Source organism: Coregonus clupeaformis, chromosome 26 (assembly GCF_020615455.1).
Source record: "Coregonus clupeaformis isolate EN_2021a chromosome 26, ASM2061545v1, whole genome shotgun sequence".
Lineage (NCBI taxonomy): Eukaryota > Metazoa > Chordata > Actinopteri > Salmoniformes > Salmonidae > Coregonus > Coregonus clupeaformis.
In genome coordinates, this window is record NC_059217.1 from 21720191 (window position 1) to 21746447 (window position 26257).

Consider the following 26257-nt stretch of genomic DNA (forward strand, 5'->3'; position numbering starts at 1 on the left):
GCATTTCATTATGTTTTATATGATGTGCAAGATATAGATAAAGACAGAGTGGAGAGAGAGAGTGTGTTTGTAAGAGAGAGAGAGAGAGAGAGAGAGAGAGAGAGAGGATGTCCTCTGGACTCTGCAGTCCATGGTCACAGTATGAGCTAAGCCCAGAAGTGCATTAGACACACATTATTGCATCCTGCATGAATAAATGATGTGTGCCAAGCCAGGGGGTCCTAGCTTTGTGCAGAACTAACCTCAGTAGACTATAGCAGTCAGCCTGGGAGGAGAGCCTAGAACCCCATAATAACATCTTCTCACTCCTAGTCTTAATGATGACTACATGGCATGCCAATGGGAGTTTAGTCCAATCATAATATTGAGAAAATTGTTCAGGCAATAAGTTTGGTATTCCTTTTATTGGTTTTGACAAGCATTTGGTTAAACCTTAACTTTTAGTATATTGTAACAGATTGTGCAATTGCAATTTAAATTATACAGCAGCAACCCACTGGGCACAGACGTCAATTCACATCTATTCCATGTTGGTAATTTCATTGAAATGACGTGGAAACAACATTGATTCAACCAGTGTGTGCCCAGTGGGAAGTACTGATCAATGTGAGACCTGGTTTTCCAAATAATAAAAATTATATTTTAGCCTCACTAGGGATAACATTTGTGTGCCAGCTCATCTTGATTAAGGTATTTTTTCCTGTTAATTCATAGAATACATCAAAGTCACTGTCACTGTAATTTAAAAGGTGTGAATGTTCAATTCATGAAACACTTTAAAAACATTGCCTTGAACCCCAACAGTGTGAATTAACTTGCAAAGCCACCAACACAATAATAAGAGCACTGCAGTGCCCTCCAGTGATATAAATTGCACACGAAGAGGTGAGTGTCTATATATTACTCACATATCTGGAGACAGACAACCACTAACCGCTGATTCATAGACAGATAAACTCAGTGGTTCAAAGAATTAGGTATTCTAGGGCAACACAAATTGATTTCCTCCCCTTAGTCTGCTGGGCATTCATTGACGTTCACAGGGCCGACCACACTGGAGGCTGTCTTAAAAACAACAGGCTTCTTATTGACCTTTATGTTCCGCAAGCAGCCAACAAACGAAGAAGAGACTGGCACTCCTTTATGCTTTGATGTGCCTGTATAGGGGGGAAAGCATAAACGTCATATTGATGTATTTATAGAAATGTCAGAAGCTGTTCATCAAGGTTTGACATGCTCTACCAATGTTTGGAAAGTGTTTTGATTCAGAGAGGATATTTTAATGAGATGTAATGGGTACATTTTAGTCATTTAGCAGACGCTCTTATCCAGAGCGACTTACAGGGTTAAGTGCCTTGCTCAAGGGCACATCGACAGATTTTTCACCTAGTCGGCTCGGGGATTAGAACCAGCAACCTTTCGTTTACTGGCACAACGCTCTTAACCTCTACCTGCCGCCCCAGTGTTGTTGAATGAATTTACCGGACATGCCACCAATGTAGAGGGAATCCTGAGTCATTGTGTAGGAGGAGTGGGAAGGCCCGACCGTACGCTGAGACTCTGAGTCCACCTTCAGATGGACTACATTGTTCTGTTTGGACACTGAGGAATACAGTAGATGGACTGGCTATTAGAGGACCATTCCGAGTCCTTGTAAAAAATGTGCCGGTTTAAATGTATCTGTACTGTATGAGGATGAATCAGTGGTTGATGTGAGAGGGATATGTACCTGCAATAACATGGAATGTGCCATCACACAGGTTTTGTTGAGGTGTCACAGATGCACTGTAGTCACCTGACCCATCATTCACGTGGACCTCCACCTGAGATTCAGAGTAAAAATTATATTCCGAAGTTTTCCACACATTTCAATATACTTTAGGCTTATACTGTATCTAACGCCACCGTCCCATATACATGTTGATGAGGTTTAAAAGACCCACCTTGTTTTTCCTCATGAACACATTTAGACTGTTCCTATGACGACCCCTGGCATGGAAGAGGAGGCCTGTGGTGTTCTGTGGGCGAGCCTCAAAGGTCAGCTCAAAACGATAGCCCACAGTAAAGAACTTATCTAAAACACAAAGTATCTTTGTCAGAGTTACTGGATGAATGAGATGATGAGCTAAACAATAACGCTCACAACTAAGACACCACAATTGAAGTATTTTTAGTTCATAACTATATAAAGTCCACACCTAAGACCACATGCCCTGTGCCAGCAAAGTATGCCCCCGTCTCTGTTGCCCCATCAAAGCAGGGCGGGACCCCGTGATTGGCGGCTGGTTCACCAACCAGAACATTGTACACTTTGAAATGGCGTATACAGCCAATCACACTCTTCTTGGGAAGAGAGACACCCTGAGAGAGATACAGATGGACATCATTTTAAAACCAAGCACACATTTTCCAGGATGTAAATATAGATGTCATAGTAAATACGGTAATTATGCACTAGATACAAACCTACAGGACAATCAATCATGACCCTCACATTGTGTTGTGTCTGGTTTGTTTAGACGCCATTAAACTCTGTGTGTCTGCTTGCTCACCTGAGCCCAATAGGTTTTGGAGGCAGGGTCACTGCCCAGATAGACCGGGTTCTGCAGGGCTAAGGAGGAACCCTCCTCTGCAGGCAGAATACCATCAGGCACACGGAAACCATCCACGACCAGATGGAAAGTGTTCTTCTCCACACTGACCATCACCTGCACACAGACAGGCCATGCAGGCGGTTATCAACTGCTTTACACTTGTAAATCTCTCAGCTGTGGCTGTGAGGTACAATGTACATTTTGCACTATTTAGAATTACCTGAAACTAGCAATGATTATTATGACTTCATTTAATTATCCTAATATCAAGACCTGATATCTCAACAGTTATCAGACAGCTTACTGTATGCCATCTTCCATCGTTGCTCTTCTTCTTGTTGTGGATGACTCTGTCCTTCCCCAGTGAGAGTTTGATCTTGCCGTTGGTCATGTACAGAGCGACTTGGGAGATGTCCCCGTTCCCTGAGACATGGAGCAACAGCCCCTCAGATGACCTGGTTCTGATCTCCAGGGAGAAGTGAGGCCTAGCAAGAAGAACACGCAAGCCACAGATAGAGAATAGTAGAATTGGATTGTCTGTTTTCATAGGTTTTATAACGGTTAAATAATAGAAATAGAAATGTGCAGAGAATGTCTTTTTTAATGAAATGTGGATGCGAGGACCAGCATTTGACCTGCTCTACCTGAAATTAAGTTCTTCAGGTGTGATGTTGTAACTGAGCCAACTAGCGGCCCCAGTTAGCTGGTAGGCCTGGGGGTCAGGCACTGTGGGCAGTCTGCACTCAGTATGCACAGCACCAGATCTCTTCAGCCAGATAGAGGGGGTTGGGGGAGAGGTTACACATTAGTAATATACCAATACGGTAAGTTGCTCTATTCTTGTGTAATTACTTTATAATTACTGTATTATACAATTTTATTACATAGTAATAAGATGACAAAACTATCATTACTGACATGAATAATAAAGGACCAGTTCACTGCAGCATTACAAGCCTGTAAAATATTTCTGAGAAATTTTTATTTTGTGCTCTAGTTATCTCTTGGCTATTTTAGACATTTGTGCTGGAAGACCAAACCAAAGTTACATCCCTGTCGCTTGAGTGAGAGCCTAAAACTTTTCAGGAAAATGAAAAGAGCCAACATATCCCTTACTGCACACTTTGACCATGAATAGCCTGATGGTTATCATATGCTTGAATCAACTTTGGGAAATATCCCTATGCTCACTGGTTTGGGTTTCTTGGGCCTCTCTTGAATGCCTGCTGGCTCCCATATGACCTGAGGAGGGGGCTGTAGTCTGCACATCCCCAGGATTACATCTCCCTTCTGGGTGAACGAGCTGAAGTCAGCAGGAATAAAGCTTTCTTCAGGCCTGTGTCAGAGCACAAACAGATAGAATGACAAAAAGCACATCATCAGTTATTTTTACTTTCTACAACTGACTTAATTCATTAGAGAACACACTGTAGCTAATAATCATTGAAACACATTGACTTTAATATATATATATATTTTTTACATTTTTGTCATTTAGCAGACGCTCTTATCCAGAGTGACTTACAGTCTGTGCATTGATCTTAACCTAGCTAGGTGAGACAACCACATATCTCAGTCGTAGTAAGTACATTTTTCCTCAAATTGTCATGAATTGGAACGACCACAATGTTGAATCATAATGTCACCTCATAGAAGTTTGGTTTTTCAATTTTTTTACTGTTATAACTATATTGTAACTATAGTGTGACTATAGCATCATGTAGCACTTTTCAGAAAGCAATGTTTTAATCTAGAATAAGAGCCTTTGAATCAGACCTCCTGATATGAAGGTTAGCCAGGCAGCCCCTGAAGGTCTCTCCTCCCAACACAACCTGCTGTTCATTGGGCTTGACTTGGGGAGAGGATTGACGCTGGCCCAAGTCCCCGTTATCAACCCTCAACTCCAATCTGAGGAAACCACAATGCTTTTGTTATGTCTGTCGGTGGGTGTGTGGATAACATTGTAGAGTTTATTGCAATTTCAGAGTTTCAGATAAGAAACATCTCAGCACAGCTTGACCAATGAAAATAAAAATGTCTTACCGTGTGCCATTCCTTAATGCAGTCAAGTAGTGCCATCTTCCATCATTGTATGTCTTGGTAGACTTCAAGGCATTTTCATCAAAGGTAAACACCACATAGCCATCAACCAATGAGAGCTGGAATCCATGATGCTGATCAATAAAGAAATGGTGTAATGACAGTGTTTACAAAAAGTGTATAATTCTAAAACAAAACTGTTCATTTCATTTTGATAACTAATTTTGATCCTCTTGCTAGTGCTTGAGGTTAAAATATGACACCCAGAGAGCAGCCTTTGGATGAGGCTCTCTGAGAGAGAATCTTCAACCATTATTGAATAGTGGACTGACCTCTTTGCTGGTCCTGAGAAGATCACTTCCATTCTCCATGCTCCTGAACCCCAGAGAAACCATGTCCACAGGGGTGGTCCAGAAACCCTGAGAGTCCACTGAGAGGGAGCCACCAGGGTGGAAAGTAGCCTCATGAACACCCTGAAAAGAAAACACATTGTACTCGAAAATGTATAAACTCATCCTCCACATTGTGCAGTCTGAAATGCATTTACAAAATGGTGTGGCAATTTATGAGAGACGGTTTACCAAAAGTGAGGTTGGGCATCCAACACTGACACCAATTGTCGTGTTAAACTCAATCTCCTCAGGTGATAAAATCACATTATCTATACATCCTCTGAATGGAGGGGCTGTGACGTTATCTCTGAAGGAAAAAGCATGACATGGATAATTGTATAATTGAGAGAACATTCCAGGAAAATGCATGTATCCCTTGCAAGAGGTTATGGCAGAAAGCCTATTCACAAAGTTTTGTACCTTTCTCTTAATGATGCTGGTAGACCCCCAATGTAGAAATTCTTGAAACTTTCTATGTTGTAATCCATTTTGACAATCTCAGTTGTATCTCCATGTACAACATGAACTTCAAATGTTTTGTCCATGACTATTATAAATTGTACATTCTAAGAGAGAAAGCAGAACTTTAAAAAAAAGTTTATGCAGACAAAACTAAACCGTACAGTAAGTCCCTGACACTATCTTACATTGAGTGAAACCTTTCTAGTACTCTTGGCATTGAGGACTTGGGTGCCTTGTCTTCCCTGCAGCACAAGATAACCTCTCTCCACAGTAACACTAGTGTACGAATCCTGTGAAATACAACAAACAAGTGAATGCAGCAACATATTTATGAAGACATTGCTCTACACACACCAAACATAAAATCTCAATAAGGACTACATCTATTCATGTCCAACTGCAATACATTGATGTTCCTGTATCTACTTGATGAAATTGTAAGCTTGATTGATTACACAACTTCCAGTGTAAACCAGATATTTAATTCATTTGCACATACTAATTATTCAATGGTTTCTGTTTGTGATTCTGAATTAATAATTTTAACTGATATCAGATATACGAATAGACAAATATACATACCTTATTTCCATTATAAAACAGTAATGCATTCTCCACCTGGCTGTTTGTGTGGAACTTGAGAAGTCTTCTTCTCAGGATTTCAAGGTCTTTATTAGCTGTAACCAAACCGTAACCAGTGCCGTCAAAATAATAAGGCACTGTTGACTGTTGACTAACCATAACCCTGAAAGAAGGAAGGAATTGCATGATACATTCTGACACTGAAGCAGGAAGGGTTTCTATATATAGTCATGGTACAAAGCATAACAGGCAAAATTAGAAAATGTGGACAGCATTCACCATTACGTACAGTATGGTATAATAGATTTATAATCAAGGTGGTGGTCACTTTTGTTGGTTCTTACTTTATTAATGACTGTTTGTCTACGTTGATGGCATTCTTGAAGTTGTACAGACTAAAGAATTGATAGTTGATAGTAGACAGTTTGATGGCTCCACGGTACTTGGGGTAGCGCAGCTCCACTGGAGGCTAATGAGAGAAGGGCATAGTGAAATAAAACAATACTTGAATAGGGAGAATAAGACTGGTCTGGTCCTGCTGATGTTTACAGTATACTTCTGTGTTCAACAATGAGGATGATGCAAAAGCACAGAGCACCTGGGAGGCAAAAGGATAGAGGAATGTAATTACAGTGAAGTCGTCAGGATAGCCGCCCACGTAGAAGACTACACTGTTCGTGTCCAGGTTGAGGAGGCCAACTGTCGTGTTGGGCCGGCAACTCTCCTTAAACGCTTTGACAGGCTGTGATGGAAAGCTATGTGTGAGACTGACCTCAGCATCTTGGTAAACTCTAGAGAAATAGGAGGCAAACACAGTGGGGATTACAAGGGAGCTGTTTCCATCATGAACAAACTGTCTCATGTCATCAAGTTAGTATCAAATCCAGAATGATTCCTCAGAGGTGTACCTGTTAAAGACGACCTTGTCAAAAACAGTGGAGTTCACTTTGGTTCTGGTTATGTGGTCGGTGTTCAACTCATGTACGACTCCACCCAGCTTGTATACACAGCGGAGTGTGTTATTCTTTACAGCCATTCCAATGAAGTCTTTCGATGACTGGAAGGGGGGAAACAAGCCATAAATGAAAAGTAAACAAATACTGAGCATCTCCGATACAAAATGTATCAAAATAGTTATGGAATCAATTGAAATTCCAAGATTAATGCTCTACGATATTATGACTACATTATTTACTCAGATGGCCCACTTACGTCCTCGTTGCCGAGATAGAGCACAAAGAGGTTTCTGTCATCCTGTGTGTTCTGTCTGCGCCTACGGCTGCGGCCCCTAGTGGGATTGGTCTCCTGGCGGTTGAGAAGAAGTTCAGCGGCTGTAAACGCCTTCAAATCCTCAACATTGGTGGGGGGGCGGAGCTCAATGTGACCCTTCCCATTGAAGGTCATGCCGATAGAGAGCTGGGGAGACACACCAGGAGAGGAATAATGGACATTCAATATGACAGAGACAGCCATATACAGACAGACAGAAAGACTCAAGAAAAATAGTGTAATGGTTGGAGTGATCACGTTTGGTCAAGAAAGGACACAATGTAAGGACAAAGGTTCACAGAAAAACGATCAAAATAGAATGAACAATCAATAGTATTTTAGGTCAGATGTGGTGTCTCACTCTTTTGACAATGTCTCTGGCCTCCTCTATCACGTCCTTGATTCTCCTGATGCTGTCTGTCATACTGACACTAGGTGGAGCCTGGGAGCTCAGGTTTTGCACCCAGCTGAGGGTGTCTTCCAAAGTAGGCCATGTCTCGTTCAATTTCTTCACTGTACCAGTCAGGAGAGAAATAAAAACAGCTCCAACCAACTACTTTCTTTTCACTTTCCCTTTTGTAACATTAACTCAAATTGAATTAAAGAATCTGAAGTCTACTCTTTAATTTAAAGAGTAGAGGCAGAATTGAGATTATAATTAGAGGAAGGATGACAGGACAGACTTACTGTGTGTGTGTGACATGAGTACTTACATTCAATGCCAGCCTCATTGAGCATACTGCCAATGTTTGAACTGACATTAGGAAGCCTTATATGTCCCAGGCTGATATTATTTAGTCTGTCTGTTACATCATTGACTGTGTTATTGGCAGCGGTGACAGCTGTTTTGGCAGAGTCTATGAGCTGCACAATGCCATCTGAAACACAAACAAATAGTGTGCGTGAATAACATAAGTATGGTCATGTTGTGGCACAGAATGTGTAAACTGTCATTCTCATCAATTCCATGGCATCATTAAAACTCAAGCCTCATCTTTCATCTTGTGTACACAAACCTCTTTGAATCTCTTTAAGATTCTCTGTAACTGCAAGAGCATCTTTTCTCAGCATGTCTCTTTTGTTCTTGGTCTGACCAACACGTTGCTTGTCGCTGTCAACTTTGGCTGAGGTCTCTGTGTGTAAAAGAAACGTTGGGGATAAGTGGTAATATACAATAAGATAATATCAGAAGGAGATATCAGAAGGAGACACTGTAATGTGTTTTATCGAGGGCATACAGTATACTGCAGTCTGTTTTGGCCTCCAACAAATCCGTTAACAAGTTCAAAGTGCATAGCTTTCTTCAACATCGTAAAACAAAGCCTTTGCCTCATATAATGTCCTGGAAGGTTTGAGAATGAGTCAATAACATGATACATTCTTGTTTCTAATGTAGCTTTAGTGTCGTTAGAAAAGCAAATATTAGGATGATTACTACACCTCTGAGGTCCTTCTCAGCATTCATGGCCTCTGTCAGTAAGCTACTTGCATTATGCTTTAGTTCCTCAGACCTGTTGGTCAGTCCTTGCTCCTCCACATCCTAAAACACATCAAAGTTACGGGATGTCATTGTGAATTTAAAGTTCATTGTGGCTGTAGCATCCAGACCAGTATAATAATCACCTTCAGAGCTTTGTCGGCTGCCTCTTTGGATTGATTGGCCGCCATCTCTGCCTCTTCAATGGCTTTTATGATGCTGCTGTAGGCTCCCACGCTTTCTGCAGCATGCTGCAGGTCAGAGCTGTTGGTGGCATTGTGTACTGCCCTGCAATAACAAGGAATACAGCACTTACAGTGGCCCATACTAGCCCATACAGACACAAACACACAAAGGTCTCAACCTAGGACACGTCTGTGGGGTATAAAGAAGTAGGACCCCAACCTAACGACCTTACTCTGTCAACCTACATTTGTAGTTCCATTGCCAGTCTGTGTAGCTCCTCAGCATGCTCCTCTGCCATGATGACAATGCCCTCCTTCTGCTTTGCTTCAGCGATATCATTCAGCCTCTTGGTTAGATTGGGCTTGGCTCCATCTATCTCGGCTGCAAGGTGCTCGTATTCCTGAAAGATTTAAATGATATTTTGAATGCCTCCTTCAAAACAAGAGAAATAGGAATTTCCACTGGAAACGATTGGAATTCATCTGCTTCATACCTTTTTGATCTCCTTCAGCATTTCCAAAAGGCTTGTGATATTCTTCAGTTTATGTTTGGCCATATTCATTTCAGGAAGGATTGAATCATGTTTCCTCTCCAGCTCATCTCTTAGTTTCTAGAAAATGTATATATATAGAGAGAGCAGTGATTACCTCAGTCAAACACAGAAACTTGAGACATGATTTGGTATTTGTCATGTTGAGAAAAAGGAGATACATTTTTTGTGTTGTATCTGAGATCTCCAACATATTTAATAGATGTTATACTTCAGTGTTTGACATTACCATCAGGTCTCTTAGGAAGTCAGTACTGTTGGAGTTGAGTCTCCGTGTCCTGTTAACCATATCGTCTGCTTCTGCCACAGCCTTGGCCAGATCCCTAAACACAGAGCCCGACGTCATCAGGGACTCTGCCGTCTCATTGGCTACAGCCTGATTGTCATCTAATGGAGCTGTCATATTGTTCCTGATGAAGTCCAAGACTAAGAGAGACACATGCATTACACTTTGCATTGTGAGTCATATCTACCATTCACAATGATTAAGTCAAAAATGTGTGTCACATTGATGTATAACATTTATTATTCAATAGTGAGATAATTTAAGTGCTGCCCTGTACTGTAAGTGACTGTAGACTAAGCCAAAAGCCCCCTGTCTCACGTTTGTGAGCATCCTCTTGCTCCCTGGCAGCCTTCTCTGTCTGGTTACTACAGCCAAGCTGTCTCATCTCCTGCACCATGCGCTGCACCTCCTTCATCATCCTGGCTACCTCCTCTGCCACCACAGTGATGTTGGTTACATTAGAGTTAGCCTCACTCAGCGATCGAAGGAGATCTGAGAGTGCAAAAAGAGATGTGGGGATTATCATGACAATGACGTATCATTATATTATGATATTTAAACACTTTCAATAACAGTTTACCTTCTATATTCACTAGAAGATCTTGAGCTTCAGGGATAAGATCCTCAGCTCTCTGTTTGGTTTGGATCACTTTCACCAAGACATTCTCAGCATCTGAGAGAGAGTAACTTGCCTAGAGAGAGTACGATCACACAAGTAAAAAGGATATAGTGTTTCTAGAAAATAATGGATTACATCTGACATCTGATTATGGATAGCAGGCCTCAGGCACCTTGTCTTCCAGTAGGCTTATGTCCTGATCCAGACTCAGAACATCTGCTTCCAGCTGATTGACCTTTGGCCCCTGAGCATCCACAGTAGTGCTGTACCTTTCAACCAGAGCCTGTAAGAGAATACCAGAGGGGAGTGATCATCATGTTCAATTGTGTACATTATACACCATTTGGTGTTCAAATATATAGAGCACATCAGTAAGACAGTGTTTAATTACCTTTGTTTCATTAATGGCACCTTCCAGCTGGTTAAGGTCGGCTGGTGAGCTGTTGGAACCAATGACCTGAAGCTGCTGCCTTAGCATTTCCAGCCCATCATCCATCTTTTCCAAATCATTCAGTAAGGCCTGAGTACAGCTGTCACACTCTGACCACAAAGAGAGGAAGAGCAGATCATTTAGTTAGGTCTAATAGGATGAGAGGAAATGCAGTGTGAATCATGCTGGCAACAACAGATAATAGCTCACTATACACTGAGAAAGTGTATGACTGTGTGCTTCACAAACCTTTGCATTGGTCGTCTGTGCTGGGATCATCAGGCTTCTTACATTCTAGAGACAGAAGACACAAAGTGAGCAACAGTTATACCAAATCTACAATGAGACAAACTATTATCAACATGATATTTCATGCTGGTATTTCTTCAATCTATAGCCTATAGCTTTATCATTATATAGCAGGCATCCTGTTAAAACATTTCTATTATTTTACGGCTGAAGTGGGTCCTGAGCTTACTTCCAGTCAGATGGTCACAGGTACTGATAGCATCACAGTGGCATCGCTGGCACCTGCCTCCATATATCATTGGGTTACCATAGTAATCAGGAGCACACCTGCCAGATTGGAGGAGGAAGAGGAGAGGAAAGTTAGACTTTTGTTATAAATGTGTTTATGGTAAGATGACATTGACATTTTGATATGTACTGCAAAAAGCACATACACACACCTTTCACATCTGGTTCCAGTGTAGCCAGGTTTGCACAAACATTCGATTTCAGATGCACCAATGTCCAGACAGGCTACTGCAAAACTACACAAAGAGAAAAACACAGCTTTTGAGTACCAAATGGTAATGATATGTTTTCATCCAATATTTGATCTGGGGAACTTAAAACCAAGTATGTTCACATAGCTCCCGGTACATTAACAGAGTGTATGGACATATAGAAACTGACTTGTTGGCTATGAAGGGACATGGACACCCACGACAGGTCTTTTGGGAAGCATTGCCGTAGTAACCCTCCTTGCAGCGCTCACATCGATCCCCATCAGCATTGTACTGACAGTTCTGGAAAATAAAGTGTTCTCTCTGTTTATGACTGAAGCAGGTTTGTGGAATGTTGGTGGTATGGTTCATGATATCATAGCACAGTACTGAGAGTTAATCAAGTCTGGCATAAAAACGAATCTGTGGATATGACTTATATCCATCTGGATCAGCAAGGGTTGGAAAAAGTGCATATGTTTACCTAACTGGTGAGTCAGGAGAAACCTATCCTGCAATGTGTGTGTGCGTATGTACCCCACTGGGCACAGACATCATTTCTAGTTCTAGTTTTGATTTACATTTGGTTGAGTTGTCAACTAACGTGAATTCAATGTGATATCAACAAAAAAATTCACCATGTCATTGGATTTAGGTTAAAAGGTGGGTGAAAAAAAGACTAAATTCCCTTACATTGATTACTTTTTGAAAATCCAATCAGTTTTCCATGTTGATTCAACGTCATCACATTGAATTCTGTTGTTGAAATGGCGTGGAAACAAAGTTGATTCAACCAGTTTTTGCCCAGTGGGACCATAGCCGCGGGAATTGAGGGTGCTGAGGGTGCTGCAACACCCCTGATAAATCCCTTTTTTATTTTATTTTAGTATTAACACAAAAAATTATTACAATAATAATCTCACCAAATTAGTGCACTAGGCCTTCACAACTCCTGTATGAGCGGAGAAAAATACTCGTCAGCAGAGCGTAGAAAAATAACTCCCCCCATGTGTGGGATGTGTGCGTGTGTGTAAAAGAGAGAGTGACAGAGGGTTAGATCGATAGACACAGAGAGAGAAACCCACCAGACATCTCCCTGTTTGCTCGTCACATTCATTAGACAAGCCGTTACAGTTGCAGGGTACGCACTGGCCCCCATGAGGCCATGTCCTCTCTCTGTAGTATCCAGGGCCACACCTCTGTATAGAGGGGAAAAGTCAGATTAGGTAAGGCAGCCTTTTGAATGCAAAAGTGTCTTATCAACAAAGTTCAAATAGAAAATAAAGATCAGTTTTGGGTAAATAATAACAGTACTATAGTGCTTTGTGTTATTTATAATATAATATGCCATTTAGCAGACGCTTTTATCCAAAGCGACTTACAGTCATGCGTGCATACATTTTTGTGTATGGGTGGTCCCAGGGATCGAACCCACTACCTTGGCGTTACAAGTGCCGTGCTCTACCAGCTGAGCTACAGAGGACCACAATATTTAGCATATATAAATATAAAAAAGAAAGAAAGGTCAAACAAGACCCTAGTCAGGAGGACATACACTGTTTATCTGCTATCTTACTATCCATAATAATTCATTAAATGTAAATATGGATTTGCCAAGCAACCCATTTTGTGTAAGTCACTCAGACACATTTGTGTTGTGAAAATTCCAGAGATTTCAATACAAAACCATTGCTTGTTTGAGTTGTAACTTAAGGTGTGGTATATTCTACCACTAAATCAACACATAAACAAAGAACAATGGGGAACAACTGAGGACACAAGACCTGGGTTCAAATACTATTTCAGGTATTTCAATTACTTTTCAATACATTTGAAAACAAGTTTTCGGATAACCTTTATTTGAAAAAACAAGTAGTTGAATATTGGAATGTATTTGGAAATACACTTGGAATGTACTTGGAAATACACTTGGAATGTATTTGAAAATACTCAAATACACTGACTCAAATACACTCCCATGCATTTCACTCAGGTATTTGAAATAACTTTTTGAAAATACTTTCAAATACAATTTGGTCTACTATTTTCTTTGCTTTCAAACAACCATTCAAATACTAAAATAAAAGTATTGTTTTGGGATGTGTATTTGAACATACTCAAATACACAGAAAAAAGTGTTTACAGTGCCTTCAGAAAGTATTCACACCCCTTGACTTTTTCCACATTTTGCTGAGTTTAAAATTGTTTAAACTTATATTTTTTGTCAGTGGCCTAGTCACTGTTGGAAACTGACTAATTGACTTCAACACGTTTTAGTTTGTTTATAACTATGTAAGTGGCCTAGTGATCAACGTGGTATGGGTTAGATGGAATGATCTATGTGCAATGGTATTTGGCCAGAGGGAAAGTAAACAAGGGGCCTGTCCATAAGGGTGGGATAGGAGACACGTGTTAGAGCTGATACAGTTGAAATCTGAAGTTTACATACACTTAGGTTGGAGTCAATAAAACTAGTTTTTCAACCACTCCACAAATGTCTTGTTAACAAACTATAGTTTTGGCAAGTCGGGTAGGACATCTACTTTGTGCATGACACAAGTAATTTTGCCAACAATTGTTTACAGACAGATTATTTCACTTATAATTCACTGAATCACAATTCCAGTGGGTCAGAAGTTTACATACGCTAAGTTGACTGTGCCTTTAAATAGCTTGGAAAATTCCAGAAAATTATGTCATGGCTTTAGAAGCTTCTGATAGGCTAATTGACATCATTTGAGTCAATTGGAGGTGTACCTGTGGATGTATTTCAAGGCCTACTGTGATAAGGTGGTGTTGAAGGAGTCAGGCGCAGGAGGGTAAATCACAGAAACAGGCTTTAATCCGGAAAATACAGGTTTACGCAGAAATGCGTCAAACACACTCCAGGGCACAAAACAGGTGCACTGGAAAATACTCCCGTCGATACCAAAATACAAGAGCTCCACCGAGCTACTAACCTCCACAACAAACAATCACCCACAAGGACAAGGGGGCAGAGGAAACACTTATACATGGACTAATTAGGGGAATAGAACCAGGTGTGTGTGATTGACAAGACAATTGATATGATGATTGGGTGGTTAGTACTCCGGTGACGACGAACGCCGAAGCCTGCCCAAACAAGGAGGGGAGGCAGCCTCGGTGGAAGTCGTGACACCTACGTTCAAACTCAGTGCCTCTTTGCTTGACATCATGGGAAAATCAAAATAAATCAGCCAAGACCTCAGAAAAAAACATTGTAGACCTCCACAAGTCTGGTTCATCCTTGGGAGCAATTTCCAAATGCCTGAAGGTACCACGTTCATCTGTACAAACAATAGTACGCAAGTATAAACACCATGGGACCACGCAGCCATCATACCGCTCAGGAAGGAGACGCATTCTGTCTCCTAGAGATGAAGGTACTTTGGTGTGCGAAAAGTGCAAATAAATCCCAGAACGACAGCAAAGGACCTTGTGAAAATGCTGGAAGAAACAGGTACAAAAATATCTATATCCACAGTAAACAAGTTCTATACCAACATAACCTGAAAGGCCGCTCAGCAAGGAAGAAGCCAATGCTCCAAAACGGTCCTAAAAAAGGCAGACTACGGTTTGCAACTGCACATGGGGACAAAGATCGTACTTGTCCTCTGGTCTGATGAAACAGAAATAGAACTGTTTGGCCATAATGACCATCGTTATGTTTGGAGGAAAAAGGGGAAGGCTTGCAAGCCGAAGAACACCATCCAAGCTGTGAAGCACGGGGGTGGCAGCATCATGCTGTGGGGGTGCTTTGCTGCAGGAGGGGCTGGTGCACTTCACAAAATAGATGGTATCATGAGGAAGGAAAATGATGTGGATATGTTGAAGCAACATCTCAGGACATCAGTCAGGAAGTTAAAGCTTGGTCGCAAATGGGTCTTCCAAATGGACAATGACTTCCAAAGTTGTGGCAAAATGGCTTAAGGACAACAAAGTCAAGGTATTGGAGTGGCCATCACAAAGCCCTGACCTCAGTCCTATAGAACATTTGTGGTCAGAACTGAAAAAGCGTGTGCGAGCAAGGAGGCCTACAAACCTGACTCAGTTACACCAGCTCTGTCAGGAGGAATGGGCCAAAATTCACCCAATTTATTGTGGGAAGCTTGTGGAAGGCCACCCAAAATGTTTGACCCAAGTTAATTTAAAGGCAATGCTACCAAATACTAATTGAGTGTATGTAATCTTCTGACCCACTGGGAATGTGATGAAATAAATAAAAGCTGAAATAAATCATTCTCTCTACTATTATTCTGACATTTCACAATCTTAAAATAAAGTGGTGATCCTAACTGACCTAAAACGGGAATTTTTACTAGGATTAAATGTCAGGAATTGTGAAAAACTGAGTTTAAATGTATTTGGCTAAGGTGTATTTAAACTTCCGACTTCAACTGTAGATCATAAATTACTGTCCTATAACACTGTCTTATATCTTAACATGTTGTCTATAATTACATTTTCTCAATATTTTTTCTATCATTATATTCTCTTAGTATGAATAGATCGCTAATTTCTTATAATACAGTCGTGGTCAAAAGTTTTGAGAAAGACACAAGTATTGGTCTTCACAAAGTTCGCTGCTTCAGTGTTATGATACATTTTTGTCAGATGTTACTATGGTATACTGAAGTATAATTACAAGCATTCCATAAGTGTCAAAGGCTTTTATTGACAATTACATTAAGTTCAAGACCTCTGCAATCCGCCCTGGCATGCTGTCAATTAACTTCTGGGCCACATCCTGACTGATGGCAGCCCATTCTTGCATAATCAATGCTTGGAGTTTGTCAGAATTTGTGGGTTTTTGTTTGTCCACCCGCCTCTTGAGGATCGACCACAAGTTCTCAATAGGATTAAGGTCTGGGGAGTTTCCTGGCCATGGACCCAACATTTTGATGTTTTGTTCCCCGAGCCACTTAGTCATCACTTTCGCCTTATGGCAAGGTGCTCCATCATGCTGGAAAGGCATTGGTCGTCACCAAACTGTTCTTGGATGGTTTGGTGAAGTTGCTCTCAGAGGATGTGTTGGTATCATTCTTTATTCATGGCTGTGTTCTTAGGCAAAATTGTGAGTGAGCCCACTCCCTTGGCTGAGAAGCAACCCCACACATGAATGGTCTCAGGATGCTTTACTGTTGCCATGACACAGGACTGATGGTAGCGCTCACCTTGTCTTCTCCGGACAAGGTGTTTTCCGGATGCCCCAAACAATCGGAAAGGGGATTCATCAGAGAAAATGACTTTACCCCAGTCCTCAGCAGTCCAATCCCTGTACCGTTTGCAGAATATCAGTCTGTCCCTGATGTTTTTCCTGGAGAGAAGTGGCTTATTTGCTGCCCTTCTTGACACCAGGCCATCCTCCAAAAGTCTTTGCCTCACTGTGCGTGCAGATGTACTTACACCTGCCTGCTGCCATTCCTGAACAAGCTCTGCACTGGTGGTGCCCCAATCCAGCAGCTGAATCAACTTTAGGAGACGGTCCTGGTGCTTGCTGGACTTTCTTGGGCGCCCTGACGCCTTCTTCACAACAATTGAACCACTCTCCTTGAAGTTCTTGATGATCCGATAAATGGTTGATTTAGGTGCAATCATACTAGCAGCAATATCCTTGCCTGTGAAGCCCATTTTGTGCAAAGCAATGATGACGGCACGTGTTTCCTTGCAGGTAACCATGGTTAACAGAGGAACAATGATTTCAAGCACCACCCTCCTTTTAAAGCTTCCAGTCTGTTATTCTAACTCAATCAGCATGACAGAGTGATCTCCAGCCTTGTCCTCGTCAACACTCTCACCTGTGTTAACGAGAGAATCACTGACATGATGGCAGCTGGTGCTTTTGTGGGAGGGCTGAAATTCAGTGGAAATGTTTTTTGGGGGATTAAGTTCATTTTCATGGCAAAGAGGGACTTTGCAATTAATTGCAATTCATCTGATCACTCTTCATGACATTCTGGAGTATATGCAAATTGCCATCATCAAAACTGAGGCAGCAGACTTTGTGAAAATTAGTATTTGTGTCATTCTCAAAACTTTTGACCACGACTGTAGAAAGAAGTGTTGTCTCTGTGTATGAGAACAACAATTATGTAGTGGACTGACTCCCTAACCTCAAGGCCTTTCTTGACTGATAAGAAGACCGGTGAGCTGCGTGGAGGAGTACCAAGGTTCCGGACTCAAGCTGGAATGATAACACCACCTGCCCAGCAACATCCTAGACACAGAAGGGGGGTCTGTTTGGGAAGGAGTTTATAAATATATGTGCTTGTGACTTCATATCTTGTCTTTGCAGCTGTATGACCCAGTGTGGCGAATAAATCTAGCATGAGCTTTCTTCGGAGTCCGACTGGAATTTGTACCAGAACTTAGAACCTAACAACACTAGGGCCTCCCGAGTGGTCTAAGGCACTGCATCGCAGTGCTAGCTGTGCCACTAGAGATCCTGGTTCAAATCCAGGCTCTGTCGTAGCCGGCCGCGACCGGGAGACCCATGGGGCGGCGCACAATTGGCCCAGGGTAGGGGATGGAATGGCCGGCAGGGATGTAGCTCAGTTGGTAGCGCATGGCGTTTGTGACGCCAGGGTTCTGGGTTTGATTCCCACAGGGGGTATGAAAAATAAAAAAATTATTGTATGCACTCACTAACTGTAAGTCGCTCTGGATAAGAGCGTCTGCTAAATGACGTAAATGTAACACAATACCCCATAATGTCAAAGTCGATTTTTTTTTTTTTTTTTAACAAATTAATAAAAAATGTAAAGCTTAAATGTCTTGAGTCAATAAGTATTCAACCCCTTTATTATGGCAAGCCTAAATAAGTTCAGGAGTAAAAATAAGCTTAACAAGTCGCATAATAAGTTGCATGGACTCACTCTGTTTACAATAATAGTTTTTAACATGATTTTTGAAATACTACCTCATCTCTGTAGCCCACACATACAATTATCTTTAAGGTCCCTCAGTCAAGCAGTACATTTCAAACACAGATTCAACCACAAAGACCATGGAGGTTTTCCAATGCCTCGCAAAGAAGGGCACCTATTGGTAGATGGGTAAAAAAAATAAAAGCAGACATTGAATATCCCTTTGAGCATGGTGAAGTTATTAATTACACTTTGGATGGTATATCAATACACCCACTCACTACAAAGATGCAGGCGTCCTTCCTAACTCAGTTGCCGGAGAGGAAGGAAACCGCTCAGGGATTTCACCATGAAGCCAATGGCTACTTTAAAACAGTTACAGAGTTTAATGGCTGTGATAGGAGAAAACTGATGATGGGTCAACAACATTGTAGGTACTCCACAATACTAACCTAATTGATAGAGTGAAAAGAAGGAAGCCTGTACAGAATACAAATATTCCAAAACTTGCAACAAGGCATTAAAGTAATACTGCATAAAAATGTGGGAAAGCAATTAACTTTTTGTCCTGAATACAAAGTGTTATGTTTGGGGCAAATTATTATTATTATTTTTTACATACGCTCTTATCCAGAGCAACTTACAGTTAGTTAGTGCATACATTATTTTTTATACTGGCCCCCCATGGGAATCGAACCCACAACCCTGGCGTTGCAAACGCCATGCTCTACCAACTGAGCTACATCCCTGCCAGCCATTCCCTCCCCTACCCTGGACGAATTGTTCGCCGCCCCATGGGTCTCCCGGTCGCGGCCAGCTACGACAGAGCCTGGATTCAAACCAGGATCTCTAGTGGCACAGCTAGCACTGCGATTCAGTGCCTTAGACCACTGCGCCACACATTACTGAGTACCACTCTCTATATTTTCAAGCATAGTGGTGGCTGCATCATGTTATGGGTATGCTTGTAATCGTTAATGACTTGGGAGTTTTGCAGGATAAAAAAGAAACAGAAAGAAGCTAATCACAGGAAAAATCCTAGAGGAAAACCTGGTTCAGTCTGCTTTCCACCAGACACTGGAAGATTAATTTACCTTTCAGCAGGACAATAACCTAAAACACAAGGACAAATCTACACTGGAGACATTGAATGTTCCTGAGTGACGAGTTACAGTTTTGACTTAAATCTGCTTGAAAATATATGGCAAGACCTGAAAATGGTTGTCTAGCAATGATCAACAACCAATTTGACAGAGCTTGAACAATTTTGAAAATAATAATTAGCAAATGTTGCACAGTCCAGGTGTGGAAACCTCTTAGAGACGTACCCAGAAAGACTGACAGCTGTAATCTCTGCCAAATGTGATTCTAACATGTATTGACTCAGGGGGATGAATACTTATCTAATCAAGATATATTCGTGTTTTATTTTTCATTTTAAAAAAAATAATTCTTCCACTTTGACATTACATAGTATTTTGTGTAGACTGTTGACAAAAAATGACAATTAAATCCTTTTTAATCCCACTTTGTAACTCAACAACATGGAAAAAGTAAAGGGGTGTGAATACTTTCTGAAGGCACTGTAAATAACAAATACTCAAATACGGCTTCCGTGTCTAGACCAGCCTATTATCACCAGACAGAATGTGTTTGATATTATATTGTAGGATAATGTAATATTGTGTACAGTAAGGATATTTTAAATGTATTATAGTATTGTACTGTGGTGTGATTGTTGAATGTATGTTTGGATATTTCATGTGTCTTAATGATTATATTCCAATGTACAGTACTGCTGTAACCCTGTGAGAAGAACCTATGACATTCTTGTGTGAGAAAACCCAATAAAGTACATTTCATAATTGAATTTGTTTAAATACTCAAATACGCATGTATTTGAACCCAGGTCTGGTGGACGCACCACCTGAAGATTGAAGTATAAAAGTGCTGTTGTCTGGACCTTTTGCTCCCTTTTGAGAGGAATCAATAAATATTTTTCAATTTTTTAAAGTTTGTGTACCCTGTGATCTCTGTGTACGACACATTAATAAATGTTTCGATTTTTGTTGTTTGACACTTAAACTTAAACCTCCAATAGTACAGTCGTATGAAAAAGTTTGGGCACCCCTGACAATTTCCATGATATCCATTTATAAATAATTGGGTGTTTGGATCAGCAATTTCATTTTGATCTATCAAATAACTGATGGACACAGTAATATTTCAGTAGTGAAATTAGGTTTATTGGATTAACATAAAATTTGCAATATGCATCAAAACGAAATTAGACAGGTGCATAAATTTGGGCACCCCAACAGAAAAATCACATCAATATTTAGTAGAGCCTCCTTTTGCTAAAATAACAGCCTCTAGACGCTTCCTATAGCCTCTAATGAGTGTCTGGATTCTGGATGAAGGTATTTTGGACCATTCCTCCTTACAAAACATCTCCACTTCAGTTAGGTTTGATGGTTGCCGAGCATGGACAGCCCGCTTCAAATCATCCCACAGATTCTCAATGATATTCAGGTCTGGGGACTGGGATGGCCATTCCAGAACATTGTACTTGTTTCTCTGCATAAATGCCCGGGTAGATTTTGAGCAGTGTTTTGGGTCGTTGTCTTGTTGAAATATCCAGCCCCGGCGTAACTTAAACTTAGTGACTGATTCTTCAACATTATTCCCAAGAATCTGCTGATATTGAGTGGAATCCATGCGACCCTCAACTTTAACAAGATTCCCAGTACCGGCACTGGCCACACAGCCCCACAGCATGATGGAACCCCCACCAAATTTTACTGTGGGTAGCAAGTGTTTTTCTTGGAACGCTGTGAACTTTTGCCGCCATGCATAACGCCCCTTGTTATGACCAAATAACTCAATCTTTGTTTCATCAGTCCACAGCACCTTATTCCAAAATGAAGCTGGCTTGTCCAAATGTGCGTTTGCATACCTCAAGCGACTCTGTTTGTGGCGTGTGTGCAGAAAAGGCTTCTTCCGCATCACTCTCCCGTACAGCTTCTCCTTGTGCAAAGTGCGCTGAATTGTTGAACGATGCACAGTGACACCATCTGCAGCAAGATGATGTTGTAGGTCTTTGGAGGTGGTCTGTGGGCTGTTTTTGACCGTTCTCACCATCCTTCGCCTTTGCCTCTCCGATATTTGGACTTGGCCTGCCACTTCTGGCCTTAACAAGAACTGTGCCGGTGGTCTTCCATTTCCTCACTATGTTCCTCACAGTGGACACTGACAGCTTACATCTCTGCGATAGCTTTTTGTAGCCTTCCCCTAAACCATAATGTTGAACAATCTTTGTTTTCAGGTCATTTGAGAGTTGTTTTGAGGCCCCCATGTTGCCACTCTTCAGAGGAGAGTCAAAGAGAACAACAACTTGCAATTGGCCACCTTAAATACCTTTTCTCATGATTGGATGCACTTGTCTATGAAGTTCAAGGCTTAATGAGCTCACCAAACTAATTGTGTGTTCAGTGCTAAGTAGTTACAGGTATTCAAATCAACAGAATGACAAGGGTGCCCAAATTTTTGCATAGCCTATTTTTCACATCTGATTTAATTTCATACAACTTAATATTGCTACACTAAAAATCTTTGTCTGGACAATACCCCAGTACTCAGCTTTTATTAGAAAATTAATGGCATGCCACTGTGATCATTTTCTGTGACGACAGAGTAAATTGTTATGCAGCCTCAGAGGGGTGCCCAAACTTTTTCATACGACTGTAGTTGAAAATAGCAGGCAAATTGGTTTCTTTAGCAAATATCTATTCTTTAGCCCTTTATTACCTGGTTGATGGCTCCAGCTGACTGGTTGTTGAATGAGGTGTCACAGTACTTCCTAGGGATCCTGGGGTGCCCTTTGTGCAAAGGATCTTTACCACTCTGGTGGCTCTGAGCCAGATAGTCATACCTACAGTTTGGATGTCTCTGTGGTGCTCTCTGGCCATCTGTGCAGGGGCCAAATAAAGCACACCACAACAATAATCCCCATACTCCTCCAAACCAGCAAACAGTCCCTTGTGTCATTTTCATACGTCTGCAAGAGAGCAAAACTATCTCCCTCACTGCAGAGGAGCTTGGCTGTGGGAACTATGATACCTAAATACCTAGGAGCTCCTCCCTCTGTAGCCCAGGGCCAGATAGAATGCCCCTATAAAGATAGACTGGTATACCTACAGGAAGACTGAGCATATCAGTCTGTTTAGTTTGGTGTGAACATGTTGAGGTTCAAAGATCACTTGGGTACCACTCCCTTTTCTTCAGAGGTGTTTGTGGAGCAGTAAGTTGGCATGGCATAGATAGTATTTGTACTGTGTACCAAACGTCACGCTTCACAATTGTAAAACTATGGAAGGTGTAACCCTATGAACCAGGTGAACTGGATAACAATATAATACAAGGAAATCAAAAACAATCTAGAGTCTAGCGTTGCTTACACACTGATTATGTTCCCACGCCTACGTCGCCTCCTGCAGACTGTTTGACATTCTGGCAGATTGAAAGGGCTTTCTCAAGAGGCCTCGCTGTGCAAGGATATACCTTCAAAATTCAACACAAGCAATCAGATACCTTGATGCACAATATCTAGTGCTATATCCAGTCCTGTATTCAATGCTATATCCAAAACTTTCAATAGTAACATCAAAATTCTGGACCTGCCTGACACAGTCGGTCGAAATCGAAAAAAACAATCGCAGTCAAATGTCAATTCAATTTAACTTTATTCTCTTTCACAGTGCAATACGGCCATAGCATTGCTCAGAGTAATACAGTATAGAAGACAGAATACTTGGCACCATCACCCCCACAAATAAACCAAATCAATATTAACCTCTGACAACCTATCCAACACCAAGATGATGTGTTCTGTCTCTGACACTTTATCACTTATATGGTTCATAAAATAGGATACAGAGCGTAGCTTGCGATGCCACAAGTGTTGCTGCCATTCCGGATCATTCGCATGTAGCCACTCTCTCCCCATGCAGTACCCCAGCTGGGAAGAAAAGGAAAACAGGCATACATTTATGTACAACAAATGTCCTACATATATGTATATTAAAAAGTAACCCAACTATTATATTTTGTTAGAATGTAAACCATGTCACTCCCGTCTGTGATTCACCCACCTGTTTTTGATTATCCAATAGTCTTGCCCCCCTTCAGAGCCATAGCCAACCAGCAGCACCGCATGACTGAGGTTGTTGGGGTTACAGCTTGGCTCCTCATATATTCCTGTTTGACCAATAATAGCTCTGGTTACAATGAGGCAAGCTCAGATAGGGCAAATGCATTTTTTTTTATGGAATCAAAAACCTTTAACTGGACTATCAAAGTTAATATGTACAGTCATGGGAAACAAAACACTACATTTAGCTGTCTACCACCTTCAAGGAATTCAGTGAAGACCAACCTGAACTGTAGAACATGAAGCTTGGGTGATCTGCATCCACAGCGATAGTGATTGGACCAATGGTTGCCACAGCGTCAGCCAGGGCCTGCTCATCTCCAGTGGGTATGAACATGTAACCAGTGATGCTGGCAACCGACTGACTGCTGTCGTAGAAACAGGGTTGGGTGTCCTAGAAATACAGAAAAGTGTTTTATCCTCAACCATTGTACTTCTTAAATCATCTTTATTTTAACAGGGAAAAACAGACTGAGACCTGGATCTCTTTTACGGCTGTATATAAGTTGCTATTAACATTATGTAACATTGGTGTACATGGTCAGGGATGTCCCCAGTCAGACTCTTACCACTGATGTGTAGGGGTAGGTGTCTGTGGACTGAAGCCCATTCTGAACCACATATTCATAGGCATTAGCCATCCAGGCACCACTGCAGCCATAGGTGCCATAGGGCTTGGAGCAGTCCACAAGGTTCTGCTCACTCAAAGACACCAGCTGACCTGTCCTCTTGAATATCTGTCCCTCGATGGCCCCCGTAGTGCTAAAGGCCCAGCAGGAGCCACAATAGCCCTGTGAGGAGAAATCAATAGACAGTGTGGATTTAAAATCCCTTCCTAGTTTGGACTGAAATTCTACTTCCAGAATTTTCTAAAGAAAAGCCTCACCTGGTCTTTGACTTCAGTGACATAGCCCGTGGATCTGTAGTCAACGGTAACAGACCCTAACTTCTGAGCACTGGCACGGAGCTTTCGAGCGGATGCATTCGTCCCTCCTCTCTTTATTTTGCTATTTATCATGGCACCTTGCAAACGCTTGTATTCGTGCCTTGTCTACGCATTGAAGACAGAGAAATTCCAAAGTGATTTAGAATGAAATGTATGAAGGAATCAATGAAAAATGGGAAAATACTGTTTCAATACACTGCAATGAGAACAATCTCTCATAATGTATACAAATGAACAGAAATTAGAACAGAAATGGGAATGTTGCAGCTCTCAGTTGAAATTGCTCAAAGTGGATCATGAGTATCCATGAAGTATCTTGGACTATAACATCCTGTACTAAAGAGAAGTGAAGATGATGATGGCCACTTACCAGGTCCCCATATTTATTCATGGCCATGGTGAACATCTTTGTCCCTCTGAGAAAACTGTTATTATTCTCATCAATCACTCTCATGTTGTTCTCCCATATGGCCATCCTCTCAATGTCATCCCGCTTCAGGAAAGAACAGAATGAACAAACAAATAAAGTAGTTGATTATTGTTACGGTGTGTGTCTGGGAGGGATGGAATGAATTCCTAAATGTTTACAATGCGTCTTCATGTAGGCCAATATGCAGATGAATAGCCTACGTCTAGAGTAATTATTGGGGTGTGTTTGTTTATACAGTCTGTGTCTACGAGTATGTGTATAAAATACCATCTAACCTTCTCGTCGTAGGACACACCGTTGCTCCTCTTCCATGTTTGCCACTCTGATGGCCCCTGCACCTCCTCATCTGAGTCTGATGCCACGTGGAGAGGATCAGACAGGAGGAGAGAGAGCAGCACAGCTCTCCCCATGTGGCTGGCCCATTGGACTGGAGCGATGGATGATCAGAGTACAGTATTTCACCAAATGTATTGTGTTCTGTTGTAAATTACTTTGCTGCAATTTATACAATATTAGATAGAGAATTCTATGGAAACACTATAAATGCTCTGCGATTCTGAATGTTATGTTATTAAAACAATGAAATCATGAAAGGAAATTAGGCTAAATGAATGTCAATAACCTGGCACTCACCTGATGGAAAGTTGGGCTGTCTTGTCTTCATGTTCTGAGACTAACTCCACACTCTGACCGTGACTGGTCATCACCCCCTCTTTTATTGCCTGTGATGGAGGGTGTGCTACCCTTGGGCCTGTCTGAATCCCCATCACCTACACACAAGAGGGAGGTGGCAACAGGGGACAGAAACCCTCTTATTAGACAATCCCAGGCAACAGACTGTAAACACAGCATGTCACTATTCAAAGTAGCCCATATCAGTTTTTTGGAACTCATCACAAAAACAGCTTAGCAGTGCCAAGAAAATATGATAGCCTACTCTATATACAGCTCATCTCTAAAAACCTGCCAATTACAAGCTTACAACTAAATAGTAATCAAAACAACTTCTACTTACACAGGCTACCTGCAATTATGCACCCTGATATTTTAGTGATACACTCTTAGAAAAAAGGGTTCCAAAGGGGTTATTTGGCTGTCCCCATAGGAGAACCCTTTTCGATTCCAGGTATAATCATTTTTGGTTCTATGTGGAACCCAAAAGGGTTCTAC

At 41.4% G+C, this 26257-nt stretch overlaps 2 protein-coding genes across 2 annotated transcripts; both read right to left on the reverse strand.

The window, feature by feature from the left end:
• Positions 1 to 405: 405 nt before the first annotated feature.
• On the reverse strand, positions 406 to 22570 carry lama3 (laminin, alpha 3). Its single transcript, XM_041849037.2, has 38 exons — positions 22310 to 22570; positions 12701 to 12814; positions 11806 to 11918; positions 11577 to 11660; positions 11366 to 11463; positions 11137 to 11181; positions 10849 to 10997; positions 10630 to 10740; positions 10419 to 10530; positions 10157 to 10330; positions 9782 to 9978; positions 9496 to 9612; positions 9248 to 9402; positions 8963 to 9104; positions 8780 to 8879; positions 8356 to 8472; positions 8053 to 8217; positions 7701 to 7852; positions 7283 to 7486; positions 6979 to 7127; positions 6702 to 6861; positions 6415 to 6539; positions 6071 to 6233; positions 5674 to 5778; positions 5447 to 5592; positions 5216 to 5333; positions 4967 to 5107; positions 4638 to 4768; positions 4371 to 4502; positions 3786 to 3930; positions 3239 to 3360; positions 2899 to 3079; positions 2553 to 2708; positions 2199 to 2361; positions 1944 to 2074; positions 1730 to 1823; positions 1483 to 1602; positions 406 to 1157 (listed from the first exon to the last, which is right to left on the reverse strand). The coding sequence occupies exons 1-38, from the start codon at positions 22553 to 22555 to the stop codon at positions 1012 to 1014; spliced, it is 5223 nt and encodes a 1740-aa protein (XP_041704971.2). The 5' UTR covers positions 22556 to 22570; the 3' UTR covers positions 406 to 1011.
• Positions 22571 to 23227: 657 nt separating this feature from the next.
• On the reverse strand, positions 23228 to 25795 carry LOC121540278 (procathepsin L-like). The gene is made up of 8 exons (XM_041849035.1): positions 25721 to 25795; positions 25363 to 25514; positions 25028 to 25150; positions 24598 to 24762; positions 24281 to 24502; positions 23937 to 24105; positions 23653 to 23758; positions 23228 to 23519 (listed from the first exon to the last, which is right to left on the reverse strand). The coding sequence occupies exons 1-8, from the start codon at positions 25749 to 25751 to the stop codon at positions 23420 to 23422; spliced, it is 1068 nt and encodes a 355-aa protein (XP_041704969.1). The 5' UTR covers positions 25752 to 25795; the 3' UTR covers positions 23228 to 23419.
• Positions 25796 to 26257: the final 462 nt, after the last annotated feature.

Bases quoted from the DNA above. Each gene is read 5' to 3' on its own strand.
- LOC121540278 (XM_041849035.1), bottom strand. From the start codon at position 25,751: ATGAAGACAAGACAGCCCAACTTTCCATCAG. The intron at 24,106-24,280 runs GTAAGAGTCTGA...CTGTATTTCTAG, and splicing joins CCTACCCCTACACATCAGTG to GACACCCAACCCTGTTTCTA. The intron at 23,759-23,936 runs GTTGGTCTTCAC...TTGGTCAAACAG, and splicing joins CTTCATGTTCTACAGTTCAG to GAATATATGAGGAGCCAAGC.
- lama3 (XM_041849037.2), bottom strand. From the start codon at position 22,555: ATGAAAATGACACAAGGGACTGTTTGCTGGTTTGGAGGAGTATGGGGA. The intron at 11,661-11,805 runs GTCAGTTTCTAT...CTCTTTGTGTAG, and splicing joins TGTCCCTTCATAGCCAACAA to TTTTGCAGTAGCCTGTCTGG. The intron at 7,128-7,282 runs GTAAGTGGGCCA...CCCCCCTTCCAG, and splicing joins TCTATCTCGGCAACGAGGAC to TCATCGAAAGACTTCATTGG.